Below are 22,760 nucleotides of genomic sequence, written 5' to 3' on the forward strand. Positions count from 1 at the left end.
CAAAACCCCACCTACTAAAACTGACCCAGCACAATGAACGGTGAACGTTTCTCCACGTCATTATATCATCTGACGTGGCGTGCTCGGGTCTTTTTGGAGTCAAGTTCTTAGTTTTAAAATCATTAAATCATTAATTAGTTGTTAGTTTTCTAGACTAATTAGCTCTTAATTATGTTTATATCCCCAGAAAGGAAAGATAGGCTCTTCTCATTCTCTCTCTCTCTCTCTCTCTCTCTCTCTCTCTTTCGTTGAGAACCAGAGGCTCCAACAATGGCTTTTCTCAGAGCTGAAACCCTAGAGCTTGGATTCGGAGATCCCACTCCTCCTCATCTGCGGCTCAAAGTTGATGTCTTTCATCTGTTTTCATTAATAAAAATCCTGCCTTTTTTTTTTGTTTTGGATTGATAAAGATATGGTCTTTGATGGCTGACAGAAGAGAGTGAGCACACACCGGTTAACAACATGATGGTATGTCGTTCCCGTTGCGTGCTCACTTCTCTTGCTGTCAGCTTTGTTTCCTTACTCTTTCCTTTCTTCACCTCCTTTCTTTCTTTCTTTCTTTCATTCTCTTTTTGTGTGTATGTATATATGTGTATATGTTTTTATCTATATATGTTGTCAAGGATGAAAGATATAAAGCAATAACTGATGGGAAAGGTCATGGAGTAGAACCATTTGAGGAGAACCAGAGACCAACACGCGTGCAGTCATCAGTCTTTGTCTGGATCTTTGATCCAATCCTTTCTTTTTTTTCTCTCTTTTATCTTCTGTGTTTCTTTGCTTTGCTTTGCTTGCTTGCTTACACTTGCTGTTTTTTGTTAAGATATATAGATCTGAAGAGATGGAGAGTTTATAGCAAAAGGAAGGAAAAAGTCAGGCTTTTGAGATGGTGCACGGTTGGTAACTGTGCCGTATTAACGGAAATCACTGTTTGACCGGTCCCCTCCTTCTCACCTTCTCATCCACTTATTTCTTCTTTCTCTTTTGTGAGTTTGTTGTAGGTTTTCAAGCTCCTCTTTCAGGACTTCATCGCTGTTTTGCATGATCCCAGACTTCTTTTCCTCAACCTCAACCTCAACCTTTTTATTTCATGGTGATTTGTTTATCTCCTCCTCCTCCTCCTTGATCATCATCATCAGTAGCAGCAGCATCATCATCATCTCCTTCTTCTTCTTCTTCTTGAGGTGATTTTATTACTGTAGTACTAGGTTGCTTGTTAGGCATGTTGTTCATTATTTTTTAGCTTCACAAGGTTGTGGTCCACCATCTCATTGATCTTTAACATGTCTTTTGGTTCATAGGTGACTGTGATGAGCATATGGGGGAGCTCGGAGACCATCAAAAGGCTGTTGATAGTTGGCATGCGCATTCTAATTATCCCTCAGCTTCACACTTATCTTCTCACCCATCAAGGTAGCTCCACCTGCTTTTCTTGTTTCTCACTTTGGGTTTATTTTATTTTATGTATTTTGCTGCCTTTGTTGTGCTACTCAAGGACAAATCTTCTTTTTTGGAGTTCACAATCTTAGTTTCCCCAATTTTGCATTTGTTTTCCCATCTGCTGCTTTTGTCTGTTTAATTTACAACAATCACATTAAATTGTTAGTGCATGGACATTTAGTTGGGATTGTTTGTGCATGGAGATGGCTAACATGATGCACTCTAATGGAAAGTGAGCATCTGAGTGTTGTAAATTGGTACTCCAAATATTTGCAATTGGTACACTACAATTATAAGTCGGTGTTTAAGTAAGAAGCTCTTCCCATTTCTTGTGTTCTTATATTTGGGGATTGCTTCTTTTTATTTTTTTATTTAATCCTTCATGGATTTGGTGATATTGTAGAGTTTGGGGAGATGCAAATGTTTCATAAACTAAAAGATGGGGCTATTTTTTGCCTTTTTGTTGTTGTTGTTGTTGTTAATTTAGAAGCCAATATTGAGGATTGATCAGTGCACAGTATTTTATTTTATGACCAATTTATGGGAGCCCTTTTAGGAATCATTCAAGAAACAATTCATTGAGGATTTAATCTGGAGCTATTCAGAATAGCCTCAATATCTTAGTAAATGTTATATTAAACTCTTTTAAAATATCAAATCATAGATATCCATCTTAATTTGAACATAGATTTCAGAAATCTTGTGCACTAATAAGTTATGCACTTAATGAAGGTTGGCTTAGTTGTATTTATAGTATTTCAGTTTATACATGGAGCAGAAGCCAAATTTTTTTTTTTATTGTAGGCAATTATACTGAGTGATCTTGGGAAGTTTATCTTACGAAAGAAGGGGCATTTGATTTATTATTAAAACAGGTGAGTTCATAAAGAGATGGTTGAATCTATCAAAATACCAAATGAAATTTTTTAAATTAATCCACTTATTCATCTTCCTTAATTTGTTACAATCTTTCCATTGCTTTGTGAAATAAGCAAGGTCATTTTTCAGTAAAGTGGCTTTTTGGTTTTTCAAGATATATAAACTTTGTTTAGGTCATTTATTAATTAGCAGCCAATTGATTCAATTGTTGTTTGGGTGTAGTTCATGAATTTTCATTTTTGAGAATAAGGTGCATGCATGGAATTGTGCATGTAGAACATTTTTAAATGATATGCTTATAGAACATGTCATCATCTTTAATTACTAGCATCAACATATTCATCATCTTAATTGGTTTCGTTACTGTCCATGGTTTTTCTTCGCTGCCCCTACGAACTACAAATAGCATTACCTTTGATTCATATTTTGTGATTATCAGCAAAATTGGGTATTTATACTTAATATAAAAATATTATAAGTGAAGTTATTTGATTATCTAACAAATGAACAATTTCCTCCATTGACCCGTAGATTCTTTCCCCAAGTCTTGATGTCATCGTCTGGTCGTTTTCTTATTAATTTGCAATAGTGACTAGAAACTAACAAGTTATGCACATTCAAATAATTGTTTAGTTATTCTAATTTTCTTTCTTCACTACCACTAAAATTTGGACTTGTAAAGAAACAAAAAGATTTGAGAAAAATGATTATGGGTTGAGGATTGATGTATAATTGAAACATTAATAAGGAATATGGCTTTAGATGAATATTTTTGCCTTCTGATCACTATCTAAAAAATACGAAACCATGGTTGCCTTGTGCGCATCTTGTTCTTTCTTTCCCTAGATTAGTTCTTCCTATGACCATTAGATTTTTGCTCCAAGACTTGACCTTTTTGTAGTCATTTTCTTGTCAATTAATATGAGATATATATATATATATATATATATGAAACTAGCAAATGATACACATTTTGATAATTGTTTAGGAATTCTAAATTTCTTTCTTCACTGCCATTATAACTTGAGATTAAGAAACCAAAGTAATTTAAAAAAAAATGAAATTAATCAGTTGATTTTGATTTGTGTGATAAAGAATATTATTGGCTACCATTTTGGAGGTGATACAGCCAAAAAAAAAAAAAAATCAATTTACTATAATTAATTAGTCCAAATCACCTAGTCACCTATTGCAATTAAATTGGATTTGACATTGACTTTTTAAGTCAATCTACTAGAATATTGAATGACCAAAAGACATTAACTAATTATGTATGTAGAGTACCTTGCTGAAATGCCATAGACAATGTATCCATGAGATAATTGAACTTTTAAACCCCCACAATAGGATTTTTATGAATTAATTAAGAAATTTAATTTTTATTATGAATCAAAGTGCTTTTAAATAAGCTCAATCGATATTAAAATTTTGACCGACTAAATGTTATTATGGAATATATACCACTTAAGCATTAACATGGATAAGTTATGGATGCGCTAGTTAAAGACAAAATGTTAGCTAATGTGCAATTTACAATGCATCATTGATGAATAGGTTTATCGAGGCATAATAATTATTATTGGTGTTGTATTCACATTTTTTAACAATATGAGTTCACTAACTTAAAGATTTTACGCCTTCGATGGAAAGAAAAGGACAAAAGATTATAATCCAAGTTGTTATTGGAAGGTAATATGAGTTTTATGTTCCTTAATCAGGCCTAAAAGTAGCACCTGATAATTTAATTATGAAGATAATATATATATATATATATAATTTTTTCTTAATTCAAGCAAGTTATAATTTTCTTAAACTTGAAACTATTATGGTCAATTGAATATTGGGTCTATGATTCGGTATGTTTTTGTGCTATGGAAATAGCATATATAGATCCTAATGTTATGCTGTAATTAATTGGTTACCTTCTATATATATATCATAATATTATTGTTCTACCTCTTAGCTTCATCACTCTGGAATATATCCTATTTGATCCCTTTGAGAAGGAATGATATTAGTATTTATTAATAATTTATGATTCTCTTTGTTGAATTAAATTAACTCATGTATGGCTGCCAAGAGAGACAAGCTATATATGTTAGTTAGATCTGCATATCAATTTGTGTGTCCATAGTTTTCTTTTAACTAATCATATATATATATATATATATATTGAGGTTTAGCAAAAAAGTTAGTTTTTTAATATAATCTTTTCTCTGAGTTCAACCATGATCTAAGTTCATGGTGTGAAAATGATTGAGAAGTTTATTATACATAATTATAAAAGAGATTGTGCAAGTAATTACTGGACAACAATTGCTAAAGTTATTGATTTACTTATCACAATGCAACCAATAAGTTTAGTATTAATTTGGTGGTGCTTGCATCTCAAAACTACTAGAGCTAAATGTACAATATATATTTTATAATCACAAAAAGTATTAGTAATATGACTTGTCAAAGAGAATAAGAAGACCAGTAGGAAATTTTGCTACCATGCATAGGTGAAGTGATCGAAGGTGTAGAAAAATGAGAAATAGTAGAGATTTTTCTATTATGGACTAAGTCAAGTTCACAACAACTATTAGAGAAGTACTTGAACAAACATGATATGAAGGTTCATGAAGAGAAAGATATTTAATTACGATGCTCTAATTAGGAAGTTCTCTCTCACCAAATTAAAATAACATTGTGGGAGATGATTTCTTTTTAAATTGTGGATCACAACATTGATCAAAGGCCTTTTTAAATCTCTGAGTGCCGAACGAGAACACATTAGTTGTGAACTTATTTCCTTTTATTATTAGGACACAAATGAAGACAGTTTACAGCTCCATGCATGCAAGATATTGAAGTTGTATTTTGTTTAGTGAAACAATGGAATGGCATTTTATAGAAAATGTATAATTTTTTATCAAATCAAGAAAACAACAATTTTGATAAGCTCATCAAATAATTTTTTGGAATTGAAGTTTCAAGCATATGGGTTTTAGTAGTATCAAGAATGTTCATATATATGCTTATGGTTCAATAATGTCATTCTGTTTTGGTTTATGGGATATGATATTTGAGAAAAATGACTTTTTTTTTCTTAAAGAAAAACTATGGAAGTATCTTCGTGCTTAATCTAGATCTAAAAACTGGACATAAGCATAATTTTTTTTTCTAACCCTGGTCATAAAAGATTAAACAAATTAGGTGTAATTTCAAAAATAAAATTATATATCAACTAAATAAAATAAATTGTTCACATATATATATATATATATATATATTTGTGTGTGCGTGTGCCTAGAGCTGTAAATCATGATTGCAGTAATTAATCCAAACATCAAAATAAGCCAACTCAAATGCTTGTGTTGAAAAGTGACTAATGTTTGGAAATAGGGGTTTTTTACAATTTCATAATAACAATTATTACATATAAAAGTATACTTAAACAAGAAATCTTACTACTGATATACCTAGAGCTAGAACATCATGAGCTTTTATAAATATTTGGATGTCTGATTCTCAACTCCATTTGGCTTACAAGTTATTTGATTCAAGCTTGATAACAATTTGAAAATTTTGCCCATCTCAAACCCTTGACAATTACTTCCTTTATTCTTGTGTCCTGCGCAAACAAACATTATAAGAGAAAAGGAAATTGGATGGTTAATTTTCCATTGGATAGTTTATGCAACAAATAGGTAAAGAAGAGAGACACACTAATGTGTTTTCATCACTGAATACATTAACAACATTAACAATACCAATATAGGATTTTGAATTACAACAACAACAAGCCATTAGTCCCAACTATTTGGGGTCGGTTACATGAATTTCTCTTTCACATCACTCTATTAAGAAAAAGACGAGATAAATCAAGCTCTGCTATATCGTTACGTAAAGTTTTCGCTAAATACATTTTAGGTCTATCTTTCTCTTTTCTACAACCTTTGACTGGGAGGGCTTTCATTTTTCATATGGAGGCATATATGGGTCATCTAAGAATATGCGCATACCATCTTAATCGATTCTCTTTTAAATTGTAAGTGTGAGGTGCCACTCCCAATCAATATCGAATGAATTTATTCTTTAATCTGACCTTCCTAGTAACATATGGCATCCATTTCAACATTCTTTTCTTAGTGATCAAGCCCGTCCTCTAAGTAAGTTGTTTTTTAGTTAATCAACATTCTGACTAGTATATACATACATTATAATTGGCCCAACAACTATTCTATAGAGGTTATCTTTCAATCCAAGAGGTATTATATTTTAGCAAATATTTAGTCAAGATTCATGTTCAATCTTTGAACAAGAGCTTAATAGCTAGCAATCGGCTGTTTAATGAATACAATCCCAAAAATATAAGTTGAGGTTCTAAAAATGTAATTTACAATGTTTTCAGTTAATTTTTTTCAATCTATATTCATAATATTTTAAATCTATCTTTTGTTTTACTATCTTTCTAGATACTCATATATAAACCTGCTTTGTCCTTGCCTTATCTTTTTAAATTTAATTGTCCTTGTATTTCTACATATTCTTGAGTTCTTAGTATTTTTATAAATATACCTGATGTTATGAAACTAATTTTAGTAGTGTCATTTCTATAATAACCTGATTCATGATATTTATCAACTTGTTTTAGTATTATTGTTTCCAAAATAACATGATATGTTACATTTAGGGGGTTCATTTAGGGGGAAATGGAGGGAAGCGGGGAAGTGGGAGGCAATGCCACTTCTTTGAAATGGGGAAGTGGTATCACTTCTAGTGTTTTTGATATTCATTTGGCAGAAAATGAGAATGTAACTAGAGAGTTCGGGTGTTGGGCCAACTTCTATGGGTTCAAAAAATGGTATTGAAGTTTGGGTAGAGTTGATTTTTATAAAATGACTCAGTTCCCCACTTTAGTTAAAAAAAAATATATTAAAGTGGGATTAGTTCAAAATCCACTTAAGTCTAAAGTGGGAGAAATCGCATTTCCCCTATTTTAAGACAAAAGAACACCAAAAATAGAGAGTAGTCAGACCATTTCCCCCCACTTCCCTCTCCTCCACTTTCTCTAAAATGAAAGTCCCTTTATTCAGTCAAAAGTATTTTTCTACTCCAATGGGGTTAGGGTAATTAAGTTTGTACTATATTCATGTATTTTGCCTTATTGGGTTTTTACAAAATCGACTTATTTGCTGCATTCAAATGCTAGGATGCTTGACACTTATATTGGTATCCTAATAAATAGTGACATGAATTTTAAAAAAAAAAGATTAAAAGAAAAATAGGAACAAGCTCATGCTATGTATTTGGGAAATTAAATTTTTTATAGAGTGTGTTGCAACTTAATTTAAAAGAAGTCATAGAGGCCAATGGAATTTTTTTTCCTTAGTACTTTTCCCAATCTTCTTGATTTTATGAAACTTATTTTAGAAATGTTGTTTCCCAAATTACATTATTTATTACATTTATCAAAATCATTTCTTATTCAGTGGAGTCAAGGCAATTAAGTTAATATTAGATTCATTCATTTTGCTTTATTAATTGTGCCTTATTATTGGGTTTTTACTACGTTGATATTTTTTAATGGGTTAGTGAGGTCAATGAGGATTTGAATACTAGGAATAAAATTAAAAGTTAACATGTGAAAAAATAAATTTGTATAGAATGTGTCGCAATTAAAATTAAAAACAAAAAAAATCCCTTGTAGTCTAGTGGTAACTCACCACAAAATGCTTAAAATGGTGAGGGTTCAAAAACTTGCTCTTTGTAGTACTGTTTATCAAATTGTTCATGTACTGTACATTAGGGCCCAATACTGTTTGTTAGTTTTGGTGTGGGTCCTATGTGGGAGGAACATTATTATTTATTTTTTTAAAGAGTTGTATGACACAAAATTTATCTCTAAGAGATCATTAAATTATTTGTAATTCGTGCATTTGCATGTACCTGCATGTCCTTCACCTTCGTCAATAAAATAAAAATGAAAATCATAGAGTTCAATTTAATGGAAGAATTTTTGGTCATTATAAAAGAAAATTTTTTTATGTTAGATCATAATCGGCTTATGTGCCTCTTGGTTAAAAACAGACCATCAATATGACAAAAGGTGTCATAATAGCAGCAGTCTCATCATAAACATGTACTTTATCCCAATATATATATATATATATATACTGGGCACACCCTTGAGGAACATGTCCCCATATTATCATATACTTATTAATCTATAATATCTAGACAATAGATACTTTTTGTCTTTTTGGTTTTTAGTAATACTTCATGTTAATTCAGTTACAAATAAATATTTAGATTTATAGATATATATATATATATATTACAATATATGAATTTATGTTTGTATTCCTCTAAGCTTGCAACTTCAAAGAAAAATGAGTTGAAAATATCAAATATGATTGTATAAGAACAACTTCAAAGAGTAAGAAGAAAAGAGAGTACTGCTGTCATGATTCTGCAAGTTCTCATTTGTTTCTTTCAAGCAACTAACCACTGCACTCATCGGACATATTAACATTCCAAATAACCCATTAAGATACAAGCAGTGCCAAACATAGGAAAATGGAGGGGATAAGATGTGATAATAAAGAAAGATTAAGAAATGGTTTTGAAAATTGAATTGACTGTGTATAATTCATGGATTTTCTAAGTTATGGCCTGTTTTTCTTAGTGTGTTAATGCATTTAACTCCACTGTTAATGCCTACTTTAACTAAGCTGTAATATGGATGATATGGTATTTCTTTCTTGCAGTGGAGTTTGTTTTGCATAACTATACCATTATTATAAATTATTTAATACATAATAAGATGTTTCATGCATAAATTGCAAGAAATAAGGCTGTTTTACAACTTTAAGCACAAATCTAAACCGAGGATACTAAAATGCTCAATCTTCCTTTATAACCAGAGATCAAGAATCCTTTCTAAAAGACCTTTTGAGCTTGTATGTTTATTGAAAGCATTTGATTTTGCAATTCACTTTTCAGAATGTGTAGTCCATATCTTTTAAACAATTGGATGAAAAATAAATGACTAAGTTATTTGCAGGATCAAGTGTTGAACTTGCCTCACAGACTAGCTTAAAGAGTCCTGTTTTAAACTAAAATGTTTACAAATGTCATTGATCTCAGCATATTTAAATTTTATTATGTGTTATTGTTCAACTTGAATGAAGTTATGATTAAGATTATCTTTTTTATACAAAGTATTCAAAAATGTGAACCAGTTATGATTCTTTGGTGTTTATGTTGAGCCATGACCTCTAGTTGTATCATTGTAGCAGTGAAAAAACCCTCTAATATGACTAGGAAAGGTGATGAAAATTATTTATCCACCATGATTATAATTTGGAACTTGTTCTCACTTATTTAATAATGATAAGCAGTTTGAGTTATTATGATCTCAAATTTCTCAAGTAGCTTATTATTGTATTCTATGGAATTGTCTTATTTATATTGTACTCTAATTGGTTTGAATTTCAAGGCAATGCACAATTTAGTAATTGTCCTTCTACATTAAATGAACAGAAAAGCACAATGTTTCTTTTTTAGGATTTTTTTATTTACTAGAATTATAATTTTTGCTGTTTATGTTAAGCCATGACCTTTAGTTGTGTCACTGTAGTAATAAAGAAACTTTTTCGTATGATAGAAGGTCATTAAAATACATGCATCAAAGGGCCCATATCTCAATAGTATTAGCTCCCATTGTGAAAAATGAATGCGAGACATTTAAAAAGTCTTGAGTTTAAGTCTCGCTAGATGCAATGGTGGTAGCAGGTCTTCGGTTGTAAGTGTCGGTTTGCTGTTCAAACCCTGTGTCACTAGCTTGGTGAGGGCACATGGGCTGAATGATCAATTTTTGACCAATGTGCAACACCCCTGATACGAGCGCTTTCATAAAAAAAAATTATTTACATGCCATTTTATACTCTTATGATTTAGTTGATTATAATTTAGAATTTATTTTCATATAATTATAATGGCAACTAAGTGGCTTGAGGCATTATCTCAAATAGCTAACTTTAATGTGTTGAAGCATATTATTTATATTATGTTTAGTTTGAGTTGCATAGGGACGCAAAATTTAGTAATTTTGCTTCAATATATATCAAATGAACAAACGAGACAATGTTTGTTTTCTTGGATGTTTATTAATTAGTATTACAAATTTTGGTGATTGTAATTATTTTAATTTTGTACTAAAAGTGCTGGTTAATATCCAACAACATCAATATTTATTCTCTCATATCTTATAGTACCAAGATTGGGGCTTTAGGCAATATTTCAAGAGGCTAATTACATTGTATCGAATCATCTCATTTATGCCATGTTCAGTTTGAATTACTTAATGATGCATGAATCATCTTATTTTAAATTTGTAGCACAATGAATGTGTGATTTAGTAATTGTGCTTAAATTAAAATAAAAACATGGTGTTTGTTTCTTTGGATGTTTATTTACTAGTTTAAAAGTTATGCTAATTTCAATCACCTATATCTTCTGCAGAAATTATTAATTTTTATTTACTAGTTTAAAAGTTATGCTAATTTCAATCACCTATATCTTCTGCAGAAATTATTAATTAATATTTGGCAATCTAATAATATTAACCATGCTGGCTAATTATATTTTATAGAATTGTCTTATTAATTTCAATCACGTAGTGATGCATTATTTAGTACCTGTGCTTCTGCATTAAATTAACAGAACAACATAATGGCTATTTTTTTGGAAGTTTATTTACTAGTTTTACACTATTGATGATTTCAATTGCCATTGTTTATCACTAAAGTTGTTTGTTTGAAATTCAGCTATGTTTGGTAGTCATTCTTGCTTATTTAATACTGACAACCATGTGTTTTGAGTCACTATCCCATATGGTTGATTGCAACAAGTGGAATCATTTTATTTATACTATAAAATTTTTAGTGCTTTAATCAACATTGTTTAGTATAAAATTGTTGCTTGAAACCCAGCAATGTTGGTATTCATTATCTGTTGCGTTGCCTAGTGCCTACTACAATGAATACCAACATTGATGGATTTGTGATATTTGTACATTTGCATATATACTTTTTCTGTTAGTTCTCATTTTCTCTTTGTTATTTTCCTTTACAAATGTCATGAAACAACATGCATGTAATTAATAATGAGAACCACTACACGGTACAGTAGTTTTGCACTTTCACATTCACAATGAGCGGCAGCACTGTTTGAAACCCTGACTTCAATATTCTTTGTTTATTTACTGTTCACTGAGTCAGGTACTGTGCACTTGGTGTAAACTAGGTCCTAGTGTGGATTTCCTGTGGTGGGAGGAGCTGTATTTTTCACCATTCCAGATTGCATGGCAAAGAGATTTTATCGTGGTGTTATAGTCCCTGAAATATTATTTTGAGCGCATGTGGCCGGATTCTATTGCCCTTGTGTCAGCTCGCCCTATACAACAAATCCCAAAGAGGTAATTAATTCACCGTAGCTATTTGTTCTTTTGACAAACTTAAATGGGTAACGCTTGTCTCTTATTTGTCAAAATAAAATAAAATAAAAAAGAGTATCTAATATCTGTATGGTCAGATTTCAATTGTTAATGTTCCTTCTCATTTTCCATTTAGTTTTCTGTTGCCATATCATGGAAAAAAATGTGTCTAAGAACTGTATATGTGTGATATCTATACATTATGATATCAATGTTTCTGTCGGACCTGATATTCTATAGTTTTCATATACAATTTCATGGACCAATGTTCTAATAACATAATGTGCAATATTTGATACATTCTTATATCAATGTTTCTGTTGGTTCTCATTTTCTGTATGCTTTTTTCTCCGCTGTATTATGAAACAAAATGTGTAATACTGTATGAACAATATCTGCACATTCAGATATCAATGTTTTTTATTAGTTCTCATTTCCTTCTGGTTTTTGCTTATAATAACTGTATGTGCAATATGGTATATGTTCAAATATCAATGTTTCAGTGAGTACTAATTTTTATATGGTTTTTCTTTGCTGTATCATGAAATAAAATCTCCAATAACTGTGAATGTTTCTGTTCTTTCTCATTTGCCATATCATGAAACAACACACCATAATGTTGATCATCTTATTTTAATTATAAGCTGTTTAATTTTGATCACATATATAATTATGTATAATTTAGTTATTGTATATGCTTCTGCATTAAATTACCAAAACAGCATGATGGCTCCCTTTTTATTTTTTTGAAGTTTATTTATTATTTCAAAATTTTTTGGTTCTTTAACCACCATTGTTTAGCCTGATATTGTCGGTTGAAATCCAACAATGTTATTTGTACATTCACATATCTATTTTTCTATTGGTTCTCATTTTCTTTATTGTTTTCCTTAACATATATCATGAAACAAAATTTGTCTAGCTAGGAACTCCACGTCCATCTTTGTATGTCTGTTCTGTTGGTTCTCATTGTCTTTGTTGTTTTCCTTAACAAATGGCATGAAAAGAAATGTATCTATTAACTGTATGTGCACTATTTGTATATTCAGATTTCAATTTTTTCTGTTGCTTTGAAATAATATCATGAAACACATCTGTATATTCATATATCAATATTTTCTGTTGGTTTGCATTTCTTCATTGTTTCCTTTACAAATATCATGAACCAAAATGTGTTTAATTCATTGTTTCCTTTACAAATATCATGAACCAAAATGTGTTTAATTACTGTATGTGTTCCTTCTGTTTTTTAGTTCCCATATCATGAAACAAATTAAATGTGTCTAATAACCAACTGTGTATTTGCAATATCTATACATTCAGATAATCAATGTTTCTGTCAGTTCTCATTTACAGTATCATGGAACAATATTTCTAATAACATTCTATGCAACATCTATACATTCTCATATCAATGTTTCTGTTGATTCTCATGTTCTGCATGTTTTTTTTTTTCTCTTTGCTGTATCATGAAACAAAATCTATAATAACTTCAATATCTGCACATATTCAGATATTAATGTTTTCCATTTCTTCTCATTTCCTTCTGGTTTATCTTTTTGCCATAAAATGAAACAAAAATTTAGGCAATAACTGCATGTTCAATATTTATGCATTCAAATATCAATGTTTCTGTTATAGTTCTAATTTTCTACATGTTTTTTCTTTGCCATATCATGAAACAGAATGTCTAATAACAACTGCAAGTGCAATATCCATACATTAAGAGATATCAATGGTTTTTCTGTTGGTTTTCATTTCATGAAAACAAAATTTCTGATAACTGTAACCATGTATGATTCAGGAACACATTCAATCAAACAGAGGTAAAGAAAAAGTAAGAGGAAGAGAACACACATACCAATTGTTCATACATTCAAAGCCCAAGCTAATGGATGATGATTTCCTCTGTTGAATCAAAGAAGAAGAAAGTTAAAAAGCTAGCAAAATTTTCTTGTTGATGCTTTTGCAAGAGAATGAACATGAAATAAAAATGAGGGAGATTTTGAATATGTGAACATTGAGCAATGTAGTGTTGTACTTTAAAAGGATAGCATTTGGGAACAAAGTGGGGCCTTTTATGTACCACATAGAAGGTTTTAAATGCTTTTGTTATGATGCCAATCTACTCAGTACTTTATTTATTTATTTTTTTTAAAAAAAGTGGGACATTTGTTTGCATTTTTACATTTATGCCCTGGCTGAAATTGTGACTGGATTTATACCCAAAAATAAAAAATAAAAAATAATTAAATGTATAATAAAAAAAAGATTGACCGCCTTTACAATAGATGTATGCTAAGTCCTTTCCCTCCTGGATAAGAGCTCGAGGATCAACTCCCGTCTTTTCCTCCCAAGTGAGAGAGGTCGAGGATTGGCTCTCTATTACAACGGCCGAGGAAAAAATCGGGGATAAATTCTATGGGGTGAGTAGTTTGTCTATCTTATAAAAAAATGTTAATATTTTGAAATAATAATTTTATATAATAATAGTGATAGATAGACAAAAAAATAAAGAAAATAAAGAAAGAAATGGGAATGCCTTTCTTTGCTTATTCTTATTTATTTATTTATTTATTAAATAAATATGTACAAGCCACAAGTGGAGGGTAGAAGTTATAGAGGATTGTTGAAATTTATATTATTTATATTGAACAAGTGATCACTTTTGTTCATTTTAAGAGTTTGTTTTTTAATGGAATGCATATATGAAAACACAAACAATGTTGATTAGTGCTTCAAAGATTAGTGCTTCATAAGCAACTAATTGAAAAGAATTCAAACATTGCTAGTTTTTTATTTTATTTTATTTTAATTATCACGTTGAACCCGGCCACAAAATTATTGACAAAATACCAACTTTCCATTATGGATAAAATTCATTGCACCATGGAAATTTCTCTAGGTTGACCTTCTCATGTGATGGGTAGGAGTTGACTTTTGCAACCTCCAATTTTCAAACAAAATCTCTAAAAAAAAGTCTACTCCCAATGGCTTAACTTTCAATTTTCACATGCTCAAATTCAAACACTTTGTTTTTATTCTTAATGTTTATTTAATATTGAGTTGACACAACATTGTAAGGAAAACCGAAAACATGAATATTAAATAGCAAATATTTAATTTTATTTATATGAATATATTTCTTTAAAAAAAAACATGCACTACAATGTTATACGTTCATATTATGCTCATTCTATAATTCTAAACTATAAACCTAACTTATATAAAATATTATCAAAATCTCTAGGCATCAATCCAAGTATTTTTTTTTTTTTTCATTTTAATAGAAGTGCTTCTGGAAAAAAAAGTTTCTCTAAAATAAGTTAAGCAATTTTTTTATATTTTGTGTTTGGATTAACTTTTCTGTAAAAACAGAAGCTGTAAAAATAAACTAAAAAACAGCTTTTCAAATTCTTGTCATGACTAGCTTTTGAAAAAAAACTGTTTTTCAGCCTTTTTTTTTTCAGTTCTGCTTTTTCAGAAAATCCAATATAAACAATTTTTTAAAACCCAGAAGTGCTTAACTTATAAAAAAACACTTTTGAGCTTTCTAAAAACTAATCCAAACAAGCCCATAATCTTATTCATTCACTGTTCACTAAGTCTCCTATGAAAAAAATAAATTTCTTCAACTAAAAACAATTTATCATTAAGAGGTTATGAGGCATAATATGTTATTTTGGGCAAATGTGGTAGATCATCATTACTTCATGTGTTAACGCGCCATATATAATAAATTTTTAAAAGGTCATTAAGCCACCAGTACACCTCGATAGTATTTACATGTCCTTTTGACGGTGATCCTTTTTTTCAAAAAAATATATTATTAAATTATAAAAAAAAAGCTTTATTTTAATTTATATAAATTAAAATAAATTTTATTTAAAAAATCCTCTAAAATAAATACTATTTTAAGAAATAAGCATGTGAAAAATAAGATAGGTGAGTCAACTCAATTATTTCCCAAAAATTTTTATATTTGAAATAGTTCATATAATACAGTGTTTGAAATATTCATTTATTTGTTATATTGTCCACGTGTCATGTTTTCATTTGTCCTTAAACCAGCAATGCTGTTCTATTGCCATAACACGACAAAAAAACGACAACCGTTGATGTCCGTTATCGTCAAACAGCGAAATTTAAAACAATTTTTTTCTAAAAACCCAAAAAAAAAAAAATCAAAAATTCGAAATCAGAGCCTTTCTTTCCTCTCTGAAACCCTCGATCGAAGTCAGACCCCGAAGAACCCTAAAAAGCATCGAAGAAAAAGTCTTCAATGGCGTACCAAATCCTCCATAAGAACTCCTCCAGGTCTCTCTCTCCATCTCTCCACCTCTTCATGGCTACCTCTCTTGTCTTGTTGTTGTTGTTTTCGTTCTTCTTCTTCTCGGATTTGAGTTTTATCTCTTCCTCTTTTGCTAGACCTTTGCCGGAGTCCTCTTGCTGTGATGATCCATTGAAGACGCTGTCACTTGAATTAGTGAGAGATACTCTTGTTCGGATTGAGGATTCGATTGTTTTTGCCCTCATTGAGAGGGCTAGATTTCCTCTGAATTCCCATGCGTATGATGCTTCGTATTTGGGGAATCATAGAGGGCATGGAGAGAGATCCATTGCTGAGGTTTTCGTTAGAGAAACTGAGGTTATCGAGGCAAAGGTGGGATCTTTTTCTGGTTCTCTTTTGAATTCGTTTTCTTGTTTGCTTTGCTTGTGTATGAAGAAATAGAGGGAAAAAGTGAAAATATTAGATGAATTTTAGTGATGGAACAGGTATAGGATTGAAAATTAGTGAATGGTGAGGAAAATGTGAGCAAGTTCCATTCTTGTAGTTCTGTATATTATGATACTTGATAAATTTGGGTTAGTGGTTAATGCTCAATTGTTTTCTGAGTGTATATGAAGAAATGGAGGAAAAATTTACAACTTAGTAAGTTATAGGTTCTAAAACAAGTGAAAGATGAGGAAAATGCAAGCAAGTTCCTATGTTTTAGTTGTGTATATTATGATACTTGAAAATTTAGGATCAGAGGTTAATGTTTGAATGTTTTGTGACTATTTGGATTCTTGTTCACTAATGGCTTTGCATTTACCCCACTTTCTTGTGATCGCTTGAGAAATGCTTTATTAAACCAGGCTTGGCCTGCATTTTTGTCTTTCTTGTTTGTATGCAAGCTTGATTTTTTTAATCAATTTTCTTGTTTTAAGAATTATATTTGGACTTCATTTTTGGATGATTTATGTGAATTGAGATGTGTGTTTCTGTGTATGAACCATCCTTTGGTGTGTGGAGATTCTGCTGCTGGCTCATAAACTAGTCATTCAATCAAGATGCAGCCTTGTGATATTTTCGGTTGATAGAGTTCAAAGCATATAATTTTAGACTCATAAATAGGAGGTTTTTTGAAAATTTATGGAATCAATCCGGTGAATTATTTTGACTTCTCAGCAATAGGTGACCCACAGATTGCCAGTAGTGGATGTTTCTATTGATTCCATAAATCTCTCTAATAAATATTCGTGTAACTATATGTTATCATGATTTTGGATCGTGCTCGTAATATATACAAGGGAACTTGCAGCTCTGGTTTCCTTTATCATATCTACAATATAAATTTAGAGCACTGAGAATATAATTTTGATTTTTTTCCTTTTCTAACTGAGTTATAATGATTTGTTGACTTGGCAGCATATTTAATTTATTCAAATTCTTTATAAATTTAATGTGGTTGATGAGCCACGTAGCTATACTTTGGCCTGCAGCATAGGACCGATTATTAAGAGCCAAACTATCTCCTTTTCTTTGTTCAATGGGTGGCTCAGAGACTGCATTATATCAACATATATCTTCATAAATTCTAGCCTTTCCAAAATGCAGTGGACCCATGTGGATTTATAGTTTGTTGAATTGTGAATGTGTACTCCTTTTGATCAACTGATGTTTATAAATTCATTCTATATGACTGTTTTTTCTATATTTATATTAAATATACATGGTAGAGGTCTAAATGCTTTGTATGTTTTACAGCTTGGACGGTATCAAAACCCAGAAGAAATACCCTTTTTCGCTGATGACCTGGCATCTCCATTTGTGCCAGCTTTTAACTACACTCAGGTTCATGTTAATTTTTTGACCTGACATCTAGCAAGACAAACAACAATGTATTAGCTATACCATTCTAACATTTCTGTTGCATCGACCTTAGGTTTTGTACCCAGCAGCTGCATCAGTTAATGTGAGCAAGGACATCTGGGACATGTATTTCAAAAAACTACTTCCGTTGATTGCTTCAGAGGGTGATGATGGTGATTATGTATCGGCAGCAGCTGCCGATCTCGTGTGTTTGCAGGTATGAATATAACCAACAGCTTCATTTTTCTCAAGTACTAGTTGTGAACAATATTTGGTTCGGGCAGGTGCTCTCCCGCAGAATCCATTATGGAAGGCAGGTGGCTGAAGTGAAATTTAGTGATGCTCCACAAGATTATAGTCCTGCAATTCGAGCTAAGGTCATTATATTGTTAACTCAATTGGATAACATTGTTCCGAATTGTAACCTTAAGCTCATCATATTGTTCTCGTTTTAATCATCGACAGGATAGGAACTTTTTGATGAAGTTGTTAACCTTTGAGAGTGTTGAAGAAATGGTCAAGAAAAGGGTGGAGAAGAAGGCCAAGGTGTTCGGGCAGGATGTGACCTTAAATGACAAAAATAATAGCACCGATTTTGACGGTGAGCCCAAATGTAAGGTCGATCCGTCAGTGGTTGGGCGACTCTACTCCGAATGGGTGATCCCTCTCACCAAGGTTGTTGAAGTTGAGTACCTTCTCCGCCGTCTTGATTGATTCTCATGTTTACTTATAAAACAGGCTCTCAAGAATCAGCAAATCAGTATATATATATATATATATATATATGTATTCATCCCGTTCGTTGTCATAGCCGACAATGTGTAGAATTTTATTCTTGGGATAATGAAATAAAAATACTCTTGCATTTGCTAATTCTTTGACATTTATGTTGAATATATGAATATGATTACAATACATGGAGAATTACAGAGCTATGGAGCTTTGCTAGAAGAGGAAGAAGAATGGCCAACAATATATGATCCAAAGCCCCAGACAGTGAGAATCAGTGATATAATCTTGAAACTACTCATGGGATCATGAAAAAGAATTACTGCTGCAATGCTGGTAAGTGGAACTCTTACTGCATTCAGAACACCAGCCAATACAGTTGAAGACAGGAAGAGAATCGCGACGCTTCCGAGAATCCCGAGTTGAAATGTGATTGTGGCCCAAATGATAACCATAGAGTATGAACCTCCGCCATGCTTGAAACTGCTTGCTTCTAACCTCATCCCGTTGAAATCGTTGTTTATAACAAGGCCAATGGTTGTGAATACAAACCCAAAAAATGATACCATGACTTGCTGTTCCAGCACGACGTGAAATGATCTCCTACCTAAAAGTTTCATGAAGACAAGCTCGGACAATGCAAAGATAAGACCGTGCAGTGCCGAGCCCAGGATGTCCCAGAGGAAGCCTAGATTGTACTGAGTCTTTGAGATGCCAGGGAATCTGTCTGACGATGAATCTAAAGCAATGATGACTGCACCAATGGTGATGAGGACAATGGCATTTATAGAAGAAAGGTTCAGTTGATTCTTTACGATGAAATATCCAAATAAAGCCGAGAAAACAAGTGAAGTCGATGCCAAGAGTGAAGCTGTCGATGCTGGAAGATAGGCGTATGCCCACGCGAACATAAGGTTATCAGCTGCACTGAGGAAGCCTAATACAATGTACCAAAGTAGGAGTTTAAGAGTTAGAGGAGTTGGTGATACTTTGCCGAAGAAAGTACACTGGGATCAAGAACAGTGCAGTTAGGGGCCAACCGGCGACTGCTGTCCATGAAATAATCCATTTGCTCTTGCCACCATCGGCGAAATAGAGGCGGGACAAGAGGCTGGAAGCCGGAAAAGCGGTTAGCATTGCACTGCTGCTTAGAAACAGTTGAATCCAGTAAGAGATCGGTTTCTTTTTGTATGTTTCCCAAACTAAGTTTGCAAATGCAGTAATTTGGCCCTGCCATGACAATGCAGGCCTTGACTCCTCCAATGTTGTTCCTGAGTTGAACCAAAACAAACACTAGAATTAGAGAAAATAAACATTTAATAGAATGTAGTAATGTTGGTAATTGTATTTTATTGTATAGATCACAGAGTAGCAGACAAGAATAGTTTGATTGGATTTAATTTAATTTCCCATTTTTCATTGTAAGTTACATAGCTCTTAATGAATGTCAAAAAGAACAGGCATCCTTTTTCTAATTGTTCTTATCGAAATGACATCAAAGTGTCGAAGAAGAGTTGAAACAGGAGAGTATTCCTTGTCATGAAAAGTTAAAAAATAAAAATAAAAATAAAAATAAAAAAAGTCAAGAAGCTGATTAGATTGAAGAAAGAAAAAGTGAAGCTCAGATAAAGGTGATAGAATTACTTCTACAAGAATGGTAAATATATCAACAAAGAATATCTGCATTTTCAGAGAAGAAGAAAAGGGGATTAGCAGAATCATAGGGTGGGGATTATGAATAATTTTTGCTAGATAATATGATAGAAGAAGCTCAAGGATATAAAATACGGTGAAAGGTTTTCATTTACCATGATTTATAACAGACAATCACTATGAAGAAAGATCAATAAAAGTGGAACTTATCTTTTCGCAGGGCATGATTAGGGTGCTATAGCAATATATGTAAGCTCATTGAAAAGAATAAAGCATAAGTCATATTCAAGTTCATGGATACATAAAGCTAAATATATGACAATATATATATTAAAAGTATCAATCTTAAAAATTATCCATGATGTAAGTAAATTTCCACTAAATGTTCTGCAGGGAGAAACCAAAGTGGATTTCTTCACAATCATAAATTGATTCCATTTAAACAACCAATTCAATAATTATAACAATTATAGAGGAGATAATATACATAACACAATGATATATATAGTTCTCCCTGAAAGAAAGGCAACATGCCACCAAAAATTTGCCTTCATGGTTGCAGATAAATATGGTTTCCTTATTATCCAACAAATTTAAATCTTTCATTGCAATTTAGCAATAAACACTGTGCTATGTTATTTCGGATCAGAAATCCTAAAAGGTTTACAGCCTTTCATAATTTACTTGAAAAGGGGTTCATCATTTCAGAATTCAAAAGAGATGAGGAAATTATCGAAGGGTCACCAATTTTCTATAAAGAAGCTGACACACTTTCAGGGGATTTTTTTTTTTAAAAGCAAACTTCATTGAAGTCTAGGTGGAGAAAAATGATGGCTCATATGGATTTCACTGTTTGATAAAAAAAGATGACAAGCTTTAAAGAAGAATTCCAACCATTGAATTTCAGAGGTGGTAGAGAAAACACAATCACATCAAGCAAGCACTCACACAGAAAGACAGTGATTCGGCCAATTTGACCAAACATCCATGGGTTCAAAAAAAACAAAAGAAATTTGAGAAAAAGTAGAAGGAATTTTTTAAGCCAAAGCCAGCGAAACACCTTAATAATGAACACTTATTAGAATCAACCCCAGGGCCAGGTCACTAATTAATCAGGTCAAATATCAAGATACTACCAAATCTCAAAGTTGGTAGAGAAAAACACAATCACATTTCCAGTCCCCCTGAGTAAAGATCTCACGCATCTGAGCTTAGGGCTTCTTCGCGTCATGTGTGTTTCTATGTGTCGGTGCCTTCTGTTGTACGTGCACAGATAGTGGATCCTATTTGTGTTAATGTTGATGTTCCTAATCTTGTCCTCTTGCTTGGACTATTTTCCTCGCTATTTTATTAATCTAAGTGGTTTATCCACCTTTTCAAGGAAAAAAATACCATCACATCAAGCAAGCACATGCAAAGACATATACTGTACTTATATGTGGTTATGCCAATTTGACCTATACCATGGGTAAAGAGAAAAGCTCAAGCCCTAGAACAAGCATTTCAATTGACTATATCACTAAGTCATGTATCACTTGGGTCTAACATCAAGATACACATAACAAGAGTACTTGCAAATCTTCATCCAAAGATATCAAATTTTATAGTTGGTAAAGACAATATCATCACATCAAGTAAGCACACACAAAGACAAACACTACATTTACATGGTTCAGCCAATTTGACCTATATATGCTAATGGGTAAAGATAAAAGTTCTCCAACACACAATTTGAGAAGACACCAAAACATCCTTATGATAAACACTCAAAATCAACCTTAGAAAAAAGCAATTTCAACAAACTATATGACTGGGTCATGTATCAATCAAATCTAAAATCAAGATACACATAACAAAAGCACTTACAAATCTTTATCAAAGGATATCGATACAAGTTATGATTTTTCTTAACACTAGAACTCCATAGACATCAATGCCGATAAAAAATTTACACAAATTTCTTGTTGCCAATCACCTAAAACACTCCCTTGAATACACCATGTCAACAACTTCTCCATCACCAAATGGCATACAAATCTCCATTATATCTCACCAAATAGCACAACTTCACTCTTCCATTCCATTATCCCCAATCCACAAACCTTAAATCCTTCACACACAACACTAAACCCTAAACATCAAGAATCACAACAATCTACCACAAAATCAAAAATGAAAAGCAATCAAACCACAACTATTTCAAGTACAAACCAACATTTTTCTCAAAAAAACAGAGAATCAATGCATCAAAAAACAAGTTTTTCAAGGAATTAACAGAGATTCACTAGTAACCTGAGCGAGTGTTGGAGTGCTGCGAAGCATCCAAATCCATGGCTTTTTTTTCTCTCTCTCTTTTGCTAACAATTGAGGGTTTGGTTTTTAGCTCAACTTGATTGGAGTGCCACGTGGCAGACAAAAATTGCATCCACGTCACACGTA

The 22,760-nt window shown here is 31.9% G+C and overlaps 2 protein-coding genes and 1 long non-coding RNA gene across 6 annotated transcripts; 2 read left to right on the forward strand and 1 right to left on the reverse strand.

Moving 5' to 3' along the window:
* The first annotated feature begins 212 nt into the window (after window positions 1–212).
* LOC120279267 lies at window positions 213–13,914 on the forward strand. Of its 4 annotated transcripts, none has more exons than XR_005541854.1 (6): window positions 213–896; window positions 1,002–1,184; window positions 1,302–1,413; window positions 2,245–2,315; window positions 11,589–11,785; window positions 13,608–13,914. It is a non-coding gene; the product is annotated as an uncharacterized LOC120279267 (long non-coding RNA). The 4 variants fall into 4 exon arrangements; XR_005541856.1 differs by having other exon boundaries at window positions 11,614–11,785; XR_005541853.1 differs by lacking the exon at window positions 2,245–2,315 and having other exon boundaries at window positions 214–896.
* A 2,066-nt stretch (window positions 13,915–15,980) lies between these two features.
* LOC120279239 (chorismate mutase 2) lies at window positions 15,981–18,804 on the forward strand. Its single transcript, XM_039286112.1, has 6 exons — window positions 15,981–16,120; window positions 16,232–16,466; window positions 17,835–17,921; window positions 18,013–18,156; window positions 18,224–18,316; window positions 18,405–18,804. Exons 1-6 carry the CDS (start codon window positions 16,086–16,088, stop codon window positions 18,651–18,653), a joined length of 843 nt encoding a protein of 280 aa, XP_039142046.1. The 5' UTR covers window positions 15,981–16,085; the 3' UTR covers window positions 18,654–18,804.
* On the reverse strand, window positions 18,781–22,660 carry LOC120279238 (probable purine permease 5). Its single transcript, XM_039286111.1, is given in 3 exon segments — window positions 18,781–19,669; window positions 19,671–19,939; window positions 22,614–22,660. Coding segments are annotated over 3 exon segments (1,107 nt in total). The 5' UTR covers window positions 22,654–22,660; the 3' UTR covers window positions 18,781–18,871.
* Between the last annotated feature and the right edge of the window lie 100 nt (window positions 22,661–22,760).

This window comes from Dioscorea cayenensis, chromosome 16, assembly GCF_009730915.1.
Source record: "Dioscorea cayenensis subsp. rotundata cultivar TDr96_F1 chromosome 16, TDr96_F1_v2_PseudoChromosome.rev07_lg8_w22 25.fasta, whole genome shotgun sequence".
Taxonomy (NCBI): Eukaryota; Viridiplantae; Streptophyta; class Magnoliopsida; order Dioscoreales; family Dioscoreaceae; genus Dioscorea; species Dioscorea cayenensis.

Bases quoted from the DNA above. Each gene is read 5' to 3' on its own strand.
- LOC120279239 (XM_039286112.1), top strand. From the start codon at position 16,086: ATGGCGTACCAAATCCTCCATAAGAACTCCTCCAG. The intron at 16,467-17,834 runs GTGGGATCTTTT...TATGTTTTACAG, and splicing joins CTGAGGTTATCGAGGCAAAG to CTTGGACGGTATCAAAACCC. The intron at 18,157-18,223 runs GTATGAATATAA...TGGTTCGGGCAG, and splicing joins CCGATCTCGTGTGTTTGCAG to GTGCTCTCCCGCAGAATCCA.